The sequence below is a fragment of the Macrotis lagotis genome, chromosome 1, assembly GCF_037893015.1.
Source record: "Macrotis lagotis isolate mMagLag1 chromosome 1, bilby.v1.9.chrom.fasta, whole genome shotgun sequence".
Lineage (NCBI taxonomy): Eukaryota > Metazoa > Chordata > Mammalia > Peramelemorphia > Peramelidae > Macrotis > Macrotis lagotis.
The window spans coordinates 791,088,465-791,104,605 of NC_133658.1; the positions used below are offsets into that span (position 1 = coordinate 791,088,465).

At 41.3% G+C, this 16,141-nt stretch overlaps 1 protein-coding gene across 2 annotated transcripts; it reads left to right on the forward strand.

Annotated features, from left to right (window-relative positions):
• Positions 1-326: 326 nt before the first annotated feature.
• HTR3A (5-hydroxytryptamine receptor 3A) lies at positions 327-12,990 on the forward strand. Of its 2 annotated transcripts, none has more exons than XM_074216710.1 (9): positions 327-451; positions 3,693-3,859; positions 4,533-4,577; positions 6,076-6,185; positions 8,119-8,288; positions 9,358-9,518; positions 10,231-10,441; positions 10,564-10,800; positions 11,913-12,990. In XM_074216710.1, the coding sequence occupies exons 1-9, from the start codon at positions 385-387 to the stop codon at positions 12,209-12,211; spliced, it is 1,467 nt and encodes a 488-aa protein (XP_074072811.1). In that variant the 5' UTR covers positions 327-384; the 3' UTR covers positions 12,212-12,990. The 2 variants fall into 2 exon arrangements, with proteins under 2 accessions (XP_074072811.1, XP_074072812.1); XM_074216711.1 differs by lacking the exon at positions 327-451 and adding an exon at positions 718-1,091.
• The last annotated feature ends 3,151 nt before the right edge of the window (positions 12,991-16,141 follow it).

Below are 16,141 nucleotides of genomic sequence, written 5' to 3' on the forward strand. Positions count from 1 at the left end.
GCTTTCCTTTGCATGACATCAGCCAGGGTGGGCTCCCCTCCCCTCTTTTCCTTCCGCTCCTTCTCCTTTCTTCCCCTCCCCTCCCTTTCCAGCCCTGAAACCTGATGCACGATTAACCGAGAGGCTTCTCAACCCTGATGGCTGGGAAGCGCAGGGCTGTTGCCACTTGCGGAGTCTCCCCTCGAGTTTCTGAGGAGAGAGGAGAGAGGAGAGGAGAGGAGGGGAGTTCAGGACGGTGGGGGTTAGTGGGTAGCGGGTTGAGAAGTGGGCACCCAACGAAAACAGCCAGGGGGCGGGCTTGGGACACGACTTGGGGGCGGGTTGGGGGGAGGCCTTGCCCTAAAGGGACACAAAGGGAAAAGACGCCCAGGCAGAAGCGCAGCCATGCCATTGTCCCTCCGGCAGGTGCTCCTGGCCCTCCTGCTCCTGATTTTCCTGGGGCCAAATGAAGGTAAGGGGACCCTTGGATTGGCGCAGAGTTCCTTCTAAGAGGGGGACCCCCTGCGAGATGTTCCCGGCACTCACTCGGCTCCTCTCTAGACCAGGAGGTTGGAGCGAGAGCAGGGACTTGGACAAGACCACTCCAGGCGAAAAGGCGGGTGCTTGGCAAGTTGGGGCAGTGGGGAGGAGGGGCGGCGGGGCGGGGATGGGGAGTGGAGAGCGCAGAATTCAGAGGCAGACAAGGATGGCAGTGGATACCCTAATCGATGACCAGGGAAGGAAAAAAAAAGGGGCGGGCTGGGCTGGGAAGAGGGAAGAAGTCCTAGAGGCTAACTTAGCACACACTCGCCGGGTGGAGAGTTTAACTTTGGACTTTCCACTCACCAAGCTAGAAAGTTAGGAAAGTTGAAGCCGGGGAGAGGGGGCTGTTCATAGCAGACCAACGTCCTTGTTTTCCCATTCAAAGCCATAGTCCCCCCTACAGTCGCCCCATCCCACCCGACTCCACTCAGTCTTGGAATCTGGCTGATGATGAGGTACCCCGGGAGTACCTGACGGATCTCAAAGGGTCTTGGATATTATTCTCTTCCCCCACTTGGTCATTTGCAGAAACACTGGGGGAAGGGGGGAGGGGAGATGAGAATCATGCGGTAAGTGATGATTGTGGCTATTAATCTGGCGATTTGTTTTGCCTTGTGAAAAGCATTATGTAAATGAGTCATCATTTTATTATTTGTTGAGAAAGTAGTTCTCTCTTTCAGACATATTTGCCTAGAGAGATTGGTGGACTCTGCTTAGTTTTTAATCTAAGAAAATGAAGGTCTTAGTTTCAATTCTCTTTCCCCTTCTCCTGAAAATCCAGTGAGGGCAGAGGGAGGCAAAGAATGACCCCTGGTGGATCCCATTTTCCCCTCTCCCCACATTGACCAGGCTTCACAAGTTACTTTGTAAAGCAAGTCTTGTTGGAGAACACTAGCTAACCATAGTAAGGGGAAAGTTCAGTTTGCTTAAAACTTAACATATCACAGTGGCGTACTCCTGTACCTCATTGGGCCATAGCTCACTTAAGAATCATTTTTTGATATCCCAAGTTAGTAGGTCAACTATCATTCCCAATAACCTTTCCCTCCTGGAGAGCCATTTCTTATAACAAGAAATTTTAAAAAGAAAGAAAAAGTTCAGTGAAACTAAGCAATACATCAGTCAAATTTGATACTACATGTAGTGTTCCACACTCATGATGCTCCACTTCTTCAAAGAAAAGGAAGGTGACTTCTGATCTTAGTTGAAGCCATACTTGATCATTACAATTTTCCAGTATTTAGTTTCAATAGTTTTGTTATTTCCATTTGCCTTGTTGTAGTCATTATGTATATTGTCTTCCTGATAATGTTTATTTTATTTTACAACAGTTCAAATGTCATCCCACACTCTTCTGTATTCATCATTTCCTATTGTGCCATAATATTCCATTATATTAATTACAGTATTGTGAGTTATTTAATTATTACTCAATCAATGACCATCTATTTTATTTCTAAGTCTTTGCTATTACAAAGAGTGCTGCTATAAATACTTCAGGAACTGGTTGATTTTTTTTTAACCAATGACTTTCTTAAGGTATATGTCTATCAGAGGGAGAACTTTAGTCACTTTTTTAATAGCATAATTCCAAATTCATTTCCAGAATGACTGGACAAATTTTCTTCTGTGGCAATACTGCATTAGTGTACCTGACTGTATAACACCTTCAATATTGGTTATTCCAATCCTTTGTCATCTTTGCCTAATCTGCTAATTTGTATGGGTTAAAAATCTGAGAGTTCTTTGGATTTGCTAGACACTATACCTATTTATGCTGCAAATGATAAAACCAAAGGAGACCTCTATGGGCTTGGTTGGGGTTAAGAGTGAAGAGGAATTTGGGATAACTCAGAAGGTAAGAATTGAATATACATTTCTCAAATTATTAGTGACTAGGAGAGTTATTTTATGTGATAGAGTAACTGTAATCTACTATTGTAAAGTATTGAATTTAATGTTTTGAGTTTTTTTGCACCCCATATAAGAGAACTTGTTGGAGGTTTAGAAGGACTTGCCTTCTCTTTAACACTCCCCCAAAGTCTGGACACTGTTAACAGTTGTTAGAGTGGGAAAATTCAAGATATTAAAACACTCCATAAAACCTTTCATTCATCTTTGTTAGAGTTCTACAGAAAGACCTCTCCTTACTGCCCAGAAGAGAAATAGAGTCAAAGAGGAAAAATTGAGTGGCGTAGGGAATTCTGGACAAAAGCCTGACTAAGAAGAATTTAGGTTTACATTCCATTCCTCTGGCCCTTTAGGTTTTCTCATTCTTGGTTCTGGAAGCTTTAAAATCAAGACAGATTGAGGCTGCTGAGACATACTCTTGTTAGTGACTGAGAAAGATAGATCTGAAATTGGAATCATGAGTAGGGACTGGACAGTTGGAAGGGTGCAACACCAAGTTCTTCTTTAAGCAACTCCCTGGCAGACCTTTGCTCTTTTGTCGTTTTAGTTAGTCAGCATTTATTTATTAAGTGTTTACCATGGGGCTAGCACTGTACTAAACATTGGGAATACAAAGAAAGGCAAGATAGTCCTCACCTTCAAGGAGTTTACAATCCAAGAAGAGAATAGTCTTTATAAGAGTCTTTCCTGCCTTGATTTTCCCATGGATCTGTGCAATGGAGCTGCCCCAGACACTGCCCCTTCCACCTAGGTCACATTATGAAGTAGACAGTCTCTGGAGTCTCTTCCATCCCAGCCTTCCCTGTCAGCCCTTACTACCGCCATTGAAAGGTAGCTGATGCCTTCAAGCTGACTCCTATATCTCCAAGGTTACCTATAGAGAACTATTTCCAACTTACCCATCTTGATCAATACTCCATGATGTAAAACTTTGTAGTCCCTGATACAGTCTCTCAAAATTGATCTGACTTTTATCACCTTTTCCTTGCTGCTCTGATAGCAGACTAATGATTTATCTTTCCTGTGTAATATATTTGTATTCTAGTCAGAGGCTTCTGGAGATTGCACATTTTCATTCAAAGCAATAATTTTAATGCCTAGAAAGGTTGGGAGAGAGGGAGAAAGGTTGGAATTCTCGAGTCAGAAACCCTTAAAGTGCAGTAAGTAGAGTTGGCATGGGCCATATTAAAGCAGTCATGAGTAGCTAGGGGAAGAGGGCGGAAGCCTAGCTTATTACTGTGCCCTGAACATCTCACCAGCCAGGAGGAAGAAAAGCACCAAAGCACTCAACAGCACCAAGCCAGCTCTGCTACAACTGTCTGACTACCTCCTGACCCACTATAAGAAGAGTGTACGGCCTGTTCAAGACTGGAGGAAACCAACCACTGTGTCCATTGATGTCATGATCTATGCCATCCTCAATGTGGTAATTATCTAAATCTATCCAGTCCCCTAAGCATAGTCCTGAGCTCAGGGGACTCATCCTTCTGGGATAAGAAGAGATCCAAGGAGACCTGTAAGAAACACTGGGGCAAGGGAGTAGGGGAAGGAAAATAAAAGTGATTCTCTGAGCCAGTATTCATACCAGACTGCTGCATGGTATTCAAATGCCTCTGATCAGAGCAGAGAAAGGGCTAGAATGTTGGACAGTAGGGGATCATTGGAAATGAATAGGTAATAGTACTACACAGTAAGATGGAGTTGGGGTCCAGCATTGTGTAAAGCTACAGTAATGCACAAAGATTCAATGGTGCATGTGTGTATGGAAGAAGAAAGGCAGAAGAGCAATTTCCATAGCTTCTTCCCTATTCCCTAACAGTCACAGAGAAATCTTCTTTTACTACCCTGGAGAAGGGCAGACCCTTCCAAGATGTTTTCTGACAAAATATAGTTGGTAAAGAATAATATGTCCATTTCCCTGAGACCCTTTGCAGTTGGACACTCTAACCTCAGGTGTTTCTGGAAGAATATTGCTTTTTTTCTCTGGGATTTGTACAGGGAAAGAATATCTGTAGACTAGTGGCTCCTCAGTCCTAGCTAGGGTAGAGAGCACTTTTTGCTAATCTTTGCCTCTCCCTTTTCTCCATTTTATCTCACAGGATGAAAAGAATCAAGTGCTAACTACTTACATCTGGTATAGGCAGGTGAGCAAAACAGCCCCTTAGTTACCGTCCCTCCCTACCTAAGATAAGGACTCTGTTTTCCAGTGATGTTTCTTCTTTTTTCCTTCCTCAAGAGTCCTTCATGTTTAGGAAGATGAGAATATGGGGGAGAAATGTTTTAAGCCAGATGTCTATTAGAGCAAGATCATTTCACCCATATAGTCTTCAGATTCCTGGCTATTTCCTAGATCAGTCACTCTGTACACAGAACACATTGGCTAAATTTGGGTGTATGTATATTCTTGGATCTGGTCCTAGATTGATGGGCTTAATTGGCATTCATCTGTTTCTTCATGGGGGTTGGAAAAATCACACCTTCTAACCAGAGGTGTGATTATTATTAAACTAAGGATGAAATGGGAACCAAAATGGCAGAGGAGACTCAGGGCATACTCCCAATCACTTTTGGGTTTCGTGCAAAGATACAACATGATTTAGCAAAAGGGCACTGGACATGGGAATCTAGGAGATCTGCTCCTTAATGACTGTGTGTCCTTGGGCATGTGAAAACTTCTCTGAATCTGACTTTCCTCATCTGAAAAAAAATATGAAGATTAGAATAGATAATCTTAGTTTCATTATGGTTCTAAATCCAATGATTCTCATAATCTTTATTAATGAGAAAAGACATCAGAGACCATTCAGTTTGACTGAGATCCTCCACTCTAATGTTACCAAATCTGTGGAGGATTCTGATGTAGTATTTATATATGGATTTGAATGTACAATTATCTGTAGTTCTTATCAGTGAACAAACTTTTTGAATGCGTCGTTGTTAACATCTTTCAACTCATTTTCCCCCTTGCCCTCAGGTACTCTGTACTCAATTTTAACAGATCGATCTCTGAGCTCAGATGATGGACATGTAAACACACACACACACACACACACACACACACACACACACACACACCCTTGACTAAGGTCTTAATTGACTCACTCATTTTCCCTTCCAGGAGCCCATTCTGGATATTAGATGATAGTGTAGAAAGGATATGGGCTATAAGGAAGACTGTAGTCTGGTACAGGAGAAATGTCCCCCAAGGAGAGGATGACTCCAGAACTTTTAGGTTCGAACTTCTCTCCCTCTGGGCCATTTCCACAGAGATCAATAACTCAAATTTGTGTCCACAGGGTTATTTGTCTGTCCCAGACAATAGAGTGAGTTATTTGCTAGAAAGATTAGAACACTCCCAGTTAAAGTTGTATTCTGGATGAAGATGAAGGCAGAATAGAGAACACCTGGCAGTAGTTAATTTATTTTTTAATAATTTGTATGAAAACCAGTATTTCTTCTGCCACCTTTGGGTAAATATTTTCAAGGAGGAGCACTCTATCCCTTTGTTGCTAATCATTCTTCCAGGTTGATGGGAAGCATGGGGAAGGGCAGTCCCCTAACAGGTTAGTAAACAGACCCTTATTATGATAGCAGGGATCATCAGTGATTGTCTCTCACTAACTTTTTCCCTACTTTCCTCAGTACTGGATTGATGAGTTTCTCAAATGGAATCCTGAAGATTTTGACAACATCACTCAGTTGTCTATCCCCACTGATTACATCTGGGTCCCAGACATCCTTATCAATGAATTGTAAGTCTTGCCCCTAAGGGCCTTGTACAGGGACTGAATCCAGGATAGAACACATGTTTCTATTGACTTTGGCTCCAGATTTTAAGACGATTTGCCATTCCATTCTAGTCCTTTATCCATTTGTTATATAATTAATTTTGGTCTTGATAACTTCACTTACCCTTTTTGTAACAATCATTCCATCTTTCTTCCCACTCAACCCACCCACTGGTAGATACTCCATACTCAATATAGGTCTAGAGACCTTGTTAGCAGAGAGAAAAGGAAATTAATTTTTCCTTTAGATATAATAGCGAAATGTTTCCTTTTCTAAAATTATCGATATTTTAAGAGGGTGGGAGTTGGGGAGAGTTTTAAACTGAAGGAGTGATTCTGTAAAAGTTGAATTTTAGGTACCTGAATGGGACAGAAATATTGTACCAAATGTTGTACCATTCTTGTACCTTTCAAATCACCCCAGTACTTTCTTCTAATAAGCAAACACATCCAGTCATCTGCCCAGCCCTATTCTGAGTTCTTTTTTAGTTTTTTCAAGGCAATGGGGTTAAGTGGCTTACCCAAGGCCACACAGCTAGGTAATTATTAAGTGTCTGAGGCCGGATTTGAACTCAGGTACTCCTGACTCCAGGGCTGTTGCTCTATCCACTGTGCCACCTAGATGCTCCTCAAATTGTATTTTTTAAAGAGAAAAAAGTCAGCATAGTTGATCAATATATTGTAAAAACCTAAAACTATGTGCAATGAAAAAAATTTGTAAACTACCTTCAAAATTCTTTTTTTTTTTTTTGGGGGGGGGGGGCTCCTGACTCCAGGGCTGGTGCTCTATCCACTGTGCTACCTACCTGCCCCCATTCTGAGTTCTTAACACAGTCATCTTAATCCAGGCTGCCCTGGGAGTGGTTGCCTGAACTTCTAGAAAAAGCATCTCTGAGGGGGATACAAAATACAGAGTTTTCTTTAGAAGGCTTTCTTCTAGGAGAGAAAGAAAGGCAAGTATTTTACATCAACCTGCTGCTCCTCCCATCATCCTTTAGGGAAAGAAGCTGCAATGTCCCTGAGTATTTTTTTCCCAGCTTTTCTCTTTGGACATCTAGTAAAATAGGGCTGGATGTGGAGAGTTAAGTAGTCCAAACTTCTCATCCTTCCTTTTTATTCTCAGGGGGGAAATGGGGAATTTAGAATAATACTGATCCTTTCCTAATAGCAGGGGCAAGCATTTCTTAGTGCTTTTTAAAATTCTTGTTCACTGCATTCTCTAGCTCTTCTAGGCTTAATTTTTCTCATTTCACAAGAGGGAGAAATAGAAGCCCTAGGGAGCCTGGGCAGAGCCTTGGTGTTAGGATTAGAATTGGATGTCCTGGATATACCCACTTAGATACACTGTCCTCTGATCATGAGCTTGGTGACAGGAGATACTAAACTCTGAATCATTGTGAATCTTGGACTGAAATAATTGGAAATGAGTAGTTGAGGACTCACCTTAAAGGACAACCACTCCTTTAAAGGACTGGAAGTTCACTTTCGGCAATGAGGCATTCTGTCTAACTGGGTTATCCTGTAACAAGTAAGAGTAGAGGGCAGCTAGGTGGTGCAGGGAAGAGAGTACTGGCCCTGGAGTCAGGAGGACTTGAGTTCAAATGTGACCTCAGACACTTAATAATTACCTAGCTGTGTGACCTTGGGCATGTTATTTAATCCCACTGCCTTGCAAAAACTGAAAAAGCAAAAAAAAAAACAAAAACAAGTAAGGGTAGAACATTTAAGAAGAATTTCTTTAATTGCCCTGGAAATGACAGAAAGAACACCAAAAGTATAGGCAAGAGGTAGGGCAACAGAGATCCTCTTTCCCCACCATATTCTCCAAAAGTCATCAGTGGGTATTTCAGATTGTCTTTGGAGTAATTCTCCACACTAACTCTTTTCTTCTGGGCAGTGTGGATGTAGGAAAGTCCCCAAACATCCCCTATGTGTACGTTCGGCATCAGGGTGAGGTCCAGAACTACAAACCCATCCAGGTGGTGACTGCATGCAGCCTGGACATCTACAACTTTCCCTTTGATGTGCAAAACTGCTCATTGACTTTTACCAGTTGGCTTCACACAAGTGAGTATGGTGGGATAAGACTGGAGAGATGCAGGAGCCAAGGTGGCCTGGTCAGGTAGAAATCACAGAGAGAAAACACAGGGGATCTCTTTGTTCTCTTTGACATACCCTGAATAATACTATCCCTTCTCCCATGCATAATAGACTGAACATCTTTCAAATTCCTAATCCTGCCTTGCAAAAAGATATATTGCTCAGATGCTTGAGAACCTAATGCTAGTTATCTTTCTAGCAATGAAGAATGCTGTTGTTTTGTTTTTCTAGGAAGTAGTGAAAGAGGAGAGTGGTGAGGTGGGAAAGATTATTAACATAAAATCTCATGGATTGGTACCTGATACCTGACTATAAATTAGTTTGTCCCTTGGATTAAGCATGTAGAGCACATTTGGCCCAAAGTTGGAAGGAGTGATTCTGTAAGTCAGTCAGTTAACATTTATTAACCTCCTACTATGTGCCAGATGTTTTGCTAAATCCAAGAGCTATAATGGTAAATGACATTCCCTGCCTTCAAGGCACTCATAGTGTAATGGGGGAGACAACATGGAAACAACTGAACAAACCAAACATAAACAGAATAAATTGGAGATATTCAATCAAGGTATTCGCATTAAAAAAGATCAGGAAGGGCCTCTTCAAGGACTTTAGCTGATATTGAAAGGAAGTGAGGGAATCTGGGAGGCAGAGATAAGGAAGTAGAGAGTTTTACTCTTTGTAGGCTTACCTTTAGTTAAAGTGTACTTTTTTTCTTTTCTTATTCTTGTTGGGAAGTTACTCTCCCCAAATAAGGGACCAAGGTAATGAGATTTTGTTCAATATTTAAGAATATAAAGAAAACATAAGGATGCATAGTAGCACTTAGTAAATGTTTGTTGCTTGTAAGTTAAAGCTTAACATAAGCATCTCAATTCCAGATTGTGACTGTTCTGTTGCATATGATTGGTTATGATGAAATGCATCATAGATTATGTTTTAAGAAAAGTTGTGAGGTGGAACAAAGACCTCCCCACCTTTGTCTTCCTTTGTTCAGTCAATCCCCTCTCTTCCTCCTTTTCCTATTTCTGCTCTATAGTCCAGGACATCAACATTTCCCTGTGGCGCTTACCAGAAAAGGTGAAACTTGATAAGAGTGTCTTCATGAACCAGGGAGAGTGGGAGCTTCTGTATGTGCTGACCCAATTTCGGGAGTTTAGTGTTGAAAGCAGTGAAAGCTATGCAGAGATGAAGTTTTATGTGAGCAGGGTAAAGGTTGGGTGGGCAAAACCCTGGCACAATATACCCCAGGGGACTGCTGGAGTCAAAAAGGCCCCATTCACATTTCAGTGCTTCAAGAAGATATCAAAAGGGCAAAAGTTAGTTTGTTTCAGGCAAGGTATGACCTGGTCCCCCAAAGTGTGATAAAACTCTTTAGCCTCAAAAATCCTAAGTAAGTAGAAATGTCCAAGAATATAAGGAGGCAGACTGAGAGAATGGTTTGACCAAATATTTTTTTTTGCTGGGTAGGCTTCCAAAAAAGACTTAACAATAACTTTCTAATCTATTCTCTGCTTTCCTCTCATAGCCATGCCCCAATTCTAATGAAGCAACTGATTTGTGCCCATGGACTATACAATCTATATTTGCCCTATATTGAAATCTATATTTGCCCTGCCCAAGATCATACAATGAATCATTAGTGTGACTGGATCAGAAACTCTGGTTTTCTGAATTCTAACCCTTTTTCTGGGTGGGATATTTATGTCAATGAAGCAAGATTTTGGCCAGCTTGAATTCTCCCTCATTATCTAAGTATAAATAAGTTCCACCATCTTCTAACCTAGCCTTTCTGTTTCCCTAGGTAGTACTATGGGACAAGAGATAGGTTATATTTATCAAATGTAAAAGTAATAGGAGCCAGGGTCTTTTTCATCCCTGACTTCCCCCAGACACCCTTCTCTGTCCCTAGGTGGTCATCCGTCGCCGACCCCTTTTTTACACTGTCAGCCTGCTGCTGCCCAGCATTTTCCTCATGATCATGGACATTGTAGGCTTCTACCTGCCCCCAGACAGTGGTGAAAGGGTCTCCTTCAAGATCACTCTCCTCCTGGGCTACTCTGTCTTCCTTATCATCGTCTCTGATACACTTCCAGCCACAGCTATTGGCACCCCACTCATTGGTATGAACCACTCCCTGTTATTGGTGGGAAAGGGAAGGAAAGACAGGGCTAAATATAGCAGAGAGGACTGCCCATGACTTCATATATTTCTTCCCTCCTCTTTTCCACTGGGGGTTGTGCAGGTGTCTATTTTGTGGTATGCATGGCCCTGCTGGTGATCAGCCTGACTGAGACTATCTTCATTGTACGGCTGGTACATAGACAAGATCTCCAGCTTCCAGTACCTGCCTGGCTCAGACACCTGGTGTTCGATCGAGCTGCAGTTCTTCTTTGCCTCCAGGAGCAACCACATCATAGTCCCTCAGTCCTTCCAAGACCTACAATCCCCTCTCATCCAACTGAGAATGACATATGCTCAGGTAAGGAATAGGGAATGGTGGAAAACTCAGACTGCCTCCTCTCAAATCCTTTTTCTTATTTATATGAGAAAGGACACATCTCTTTTTTTTGTATGAAACTGAGCTAGTGCTCAGGAAGAGCACTGAGAAAGAAAACAGGATAGGATTGCCTTTGGAGGATCCCAACATACCAAGGAGTCCATAGCAAGACTTCAGAGATGGATTTTTGATCCATCCATGCCCTCAGATTAATGAGGACTACCAACTAAAGTATATTTGGTTTTCTGGTCTTTGTTGAAGACTCCCTATATCTGGGAGAGACAGATATGGGGAACTCTCCATAGGATTAGGCACCATTAGGTTGGTATGGCTACTCTGACCATTCTATTGTCTGGGCCAAAGGAATTCTAATATCCATTAGAACTAGAGATTTTCTTGTCCATTAAGCCATGGCATAATCACTTTGGTAACAATGGTAAGAAACTATCATTTCTAGAATCGCCTCACTCTGAAGAGATCAAAGATCTTCTTCCCTTGAGTTCCAATAACTCTGAGGGAGGAGGGGGGTACAGATCTATTCTCTCTTAAATGATGAAGAAACCAAGACTCAGAAAGAATATATGCCTTGCCCATTATCATACCCTGGGTCATTAGTGTGACTGGGGAAAAAACTCTGCTTTCCTGACTCTTAACCCTTTTCTGAGTGTGAAATTTACATTAATGAAGCAAAATTCTCTTTCATCATATAACTGTAAGTTAGTACCTTTGCCTTAATACCTAGTCTTTCTGTTGCCCTGCTGAAAAACAGCCTTCCTCTAGCTTTTCAGTCCATAGTGATGAAGTTGAGTAAGCATTGAACAAGAAATCAGGATAACTAGGTATTCGTTATGGCCATATCATTAGTTAACTATATGAATTTGGGAAAATCTAACCTTTTTGAGGTTAAATTTTCTTGTAGGACTAATAATTCCTGTCAGATCACTTAATAGGAATATTGTGAGGATCAGATAAAATGATGTATATGAAGGCATTTTGAAAAATACAAAACAAAATAGAAATATAAAGATTTGGTAAATTACTCAGGTCATTTTTCATTGTTTCTTCTCCAACCCCAATTCTCTCTCCCTTTTTAGCCACAATAAACCACTGCAACAGTTTGGGAGGGCTTCAGGACTTGGAGAAGACCACATCAGAGAGGGGAAACACTTCCCCACCATCCCAGGAGAACTCCTTGGTAGTACATGGGCTACTCCAAGAATTGGCAACCATCCGTCACTTCCTGGAGAAGCAAGACGAATGCCGGGAAATTGCCCGGGACTGGCTACGGGTGGGTTCTGTGCTAGATGTGCTTCTATTCAGAATTTACTTGCTGGCAGTCCTGGCCTATAGTATTACACTGGGGACTCTGTGGTCCATTTGGCAATATGCATGAGTTGATCCAGACCTGGGATGGAAAGTGGGGATGGGAGGAGAGTTATTCCTGAGTCCAACAGACTCTAAAACATGTTCAGCATATATACATGCTCATTCCCAGCTTCCTCAGTTATTCAGGGTGGGATTCCTTTGAATGACTTAAGCAGCAATGCAACATACAGTTGTTCATCATCTAATATGAAAATGGACCTTGGCAGTTGTTATCTTGAAATCAATTAGGGCAGGCTCTGCCATTTGGGAATCCCTAATTTATGATCTTTCAGCACAAGGTTACTACACCAGAATGTCATTATAACTAATACCATTATTGGATAATAAGTGGAACACTAAGCTTTCTATGTTATATTAAAAGACTACTGTACAATATTTCCTATATACATGTGAACCATGATTTGACCTGCAGTATGAAAGAAAACATTGAATAAATCATTTAACTCCTCTGAGCTTCAATTTCCACATCTGTAAAAAAAGAAATTTGAATTAGATGGTTCCTACAATTCCTTCCAGCTTTAATATCCTATGATTTTTTTTTTCTCTCATGAACAAGACTTTGTGCTAAGCACTGGGAATACAAAGATCAAATAAGACTTAGTACCTGTCTCAAGAAGCTTTCAACACAAGATACCACCAATTCCATATTATCTAAGGTCTAATGTAATCAGTATATGGATTATCCAGACTCCTGTTTTCTCTTCCTTCTTACCTTATGACCACTTCACTGAACATAAATGCCTTCATCTGATGGTAGAGAGGAAATAAAAGGAAATAAAGTATGAACCTGTCCATTTGACTCTTTTTCAGCTGCTCTGGTAAAAGCTTTAGAGCTACTAGCTGAAATGAGGTTTGGGGATTATCTGTGATATTCAATCATCCAGATCTCTCTGTTGGCCTCAAGGAATTGGGAGTTGACCACATAGTAGTTTTGTGTGATAGGGAGTAAGGTTTTGATAAAGTATTGTGTCCATGAACTTTCACTGCTGGAAGGAGAAGTGCTGGGCTCTACTTTATGACTTGTATTAACTAGAGTTCCCTGGCAAGGTTATGGTGGGGGGGGGGGGAATTATAGGTTGCAGCGAATGATCTTCCATATAGTTCTATTTTAATTTGTAAGATGTCATCTCTAAGACTTAGGACCAGTGTGGTCCTCACTAAAAGTTTCCAAAACTAGGGATAGAAGTATGTATCAGCACCATGGATAGTACCAGAATGCTGCTGTTTGGGAAATGGACAGATTGTATAGGAAGTTAAATAGAAAGCTGTCCATTCTCAGCTCCAGAGGTGGATGACTTGGCCTTCCAAGTTGTGATACTTTTAGTGAGGAAAAACCCATTACCTACTAACTACAATCAACCAGCAAAACCTGAAATTGGTGAATTGTTTGCCTTGTTGAATTTGCTTTGATGGGAAACCTTGACATTCTACCTTATTTATTTTTTGGGTTTCTTATCACTAAGACCTGAGGCAGCTTTTGTAGTTGGGGAGAGTGGTTGGGACAGAAACGTTTCGCTAGATACTGGAAGGTTGCAGAGTTAAAGACCCACAGAGTGGATGTGGCACATAGAATTGATCATTAGACCTAGAGTGAGGAAGACCTGATTTCAAAAGCTAGTCTGTACAACCCTGGATGAGTCACTTAACCTCTATCTGCCTCAGTTTCCTCACCTGTAAAATGCAGATTAGAAATAGCACCTACCTCCCAGGTTGAGAAGAGAAAATGAAATAATACTTGTAAAGGTCTTAGTACAGTGGCAGGTACATAAATTTATGATTAATAAATATTTCCCTTCCCACAAGCCACATCAATGCATATCTTCTACTATCTTTTTACATCTTCCCTAAGCTTTAATAATATCTCCAACTACATCAGATTCAGAAAAACAACAACTTGCAGTTATAGAATGTTCTAAAAGATCTCTGAAATGCCCCCATGATATGAACAATGCCAAGTTTACCTGTGTTTTATAGAAAAGAAGAAAAGCTAAGCTTTTCTTAGGTCACATAATTAATGGTGAATCCTAGATTTGAACATAGATTTTTTGTTGCCAAATTCAGTGCACTTTCTGTGTCAACTCTTCTAAATTCAACCAACTATCCTACTTAATAATCCATCCCTAGAGCAAGAAAGTGAGAACCCAGGAAAACAGAATTCACCATGACCAAAATGTCAAAAATATGGTAGGAGGGAGATAAAGAAATCTCATGGCATGAAGAATGGGAAGAAAGACTGTCTAGTTAACTCCCTTGCCTCTATATCATTTTCTCTAAATAAAATTATTAAATACTCACGAAACATTGGATAGCTAGATGCCTTCCCCTGGGGGGGGGGGAATAGAACTTAATCCTCACTTCCAATATACTCCTATCTTCTTTAAAGGACTAGTTATGAAGGACTAGTTTAAACACCCTAGGATTCCTGAGTGTGCTTTCTTTCGATGTGAATGCAAGTGCCTGAAAGAAACAGTGATGACTCCCACTGGGATAAGATTGAGATGGGGCACAAGTGCCACAGCCTTTCCCATATGTACCCCTATGGCTCATGAACAGAGCTCTGGAACCTGTATACAAGTATTGGGGGAACTAAAGATTGCCCCCCAAGTAATAAGCCTTGCTCTAGTCAATATTCCACTGAACAGGCTTTACACATCCCCATTTATGTCCCTAGCTATCAGGATGAGCATATGGACAGTCTCTTTCTGTTAACGCACCACTAGCCAGTAAGTAGGTGGCTATTGACAAGGTGTCCAGGCAGAGAGTTAGTAAGACACTCAATCAACTCATTGATTCCCCACCTTCCCCTCCACCCTTAAACCCTCACTCACAATCAATGGGGTGACAGAGTCACGCACTATGGTGGCCAATTAACCACCTTCTCGAATGAACCCCTGCTTGTAACATCTCCTGCTTCACCAGCCATGACCAATCAGCTCATTGATCTAGTTTCTAAGTAGAGTATATCCCAGGAGGAGAAACTGAGGTCCAGAGAGGAGATTCCTCCTGCTTCCCTAATCCTGGCTTCCTATACTTGTCTTGCCTTTCTCTCAAGGGAATCTTTGACCTGGTTAAGGGCTGAGGAAGGAGAGAAAAGAAATCCTCCCTTCTGGAGACCCGTTTTTCCTCTCTAGGGCCTGCTACTTCTGCCTGACTACATTTCAGTCATTCCCCTCTCTTAAGTCTTTTTTAAAGTTAGAAAACTTATAAACAGGCAGTAGGGGATCCAGCAGTGGAAATAACATTAGATTTGGAACCAGAATCTTGACTCAGTGCTTTTAACCTTGGGCAAACCACTTAATCGCTGTAGGTCTCAGTTACCTCATCTGTCAGAAAATCATTTCACCACTCACTTTGTATTTCCATTTTCCCCATTTACAAAATGAAGGGATTCACTAGATGATCCATAAAAGCCTTTTTCTCTCTGATATTTGAATTATTTTAGTCACCTCCTTCCCAAGAATGACCTTATTAATCTTTAACCTAATTAAATTTTTCAAACCTCTTGTTGTAATCCAAAAGTAAAGATATATTTACTTATTTACTTACATTACATACATACTTAAAATAACCATTGCTGAATCTCTTTGAACTCCTACTGACCCATTTCTGAATTATTCACATCTCTAAAACTAGGAAACTTAGACATCATTCAGGCACTCTCAAGACTGCTTTTATGCATAGAATTTGGGTACCAGAAGAACTGAGGAGTCCATACTAGCAGAGGATGCTAGATGAAATTTTGAGGCTACTCATGGGCAATCTAACTCTGTGGAGAAGAATTGTATTCAAAGTTCTGACTGGTTATTTTCTCTTTCTCCAAGGATCTGGAAGTCTAAGAGTTGGGGGGTGGAGGCAGACAGAGGATGGAGAGCTCCTGGAGAAGAGTAGGCCAGCTTTCACAAGCTGAATTCTTCTCCCTCTTCCCTCCACCCAACAA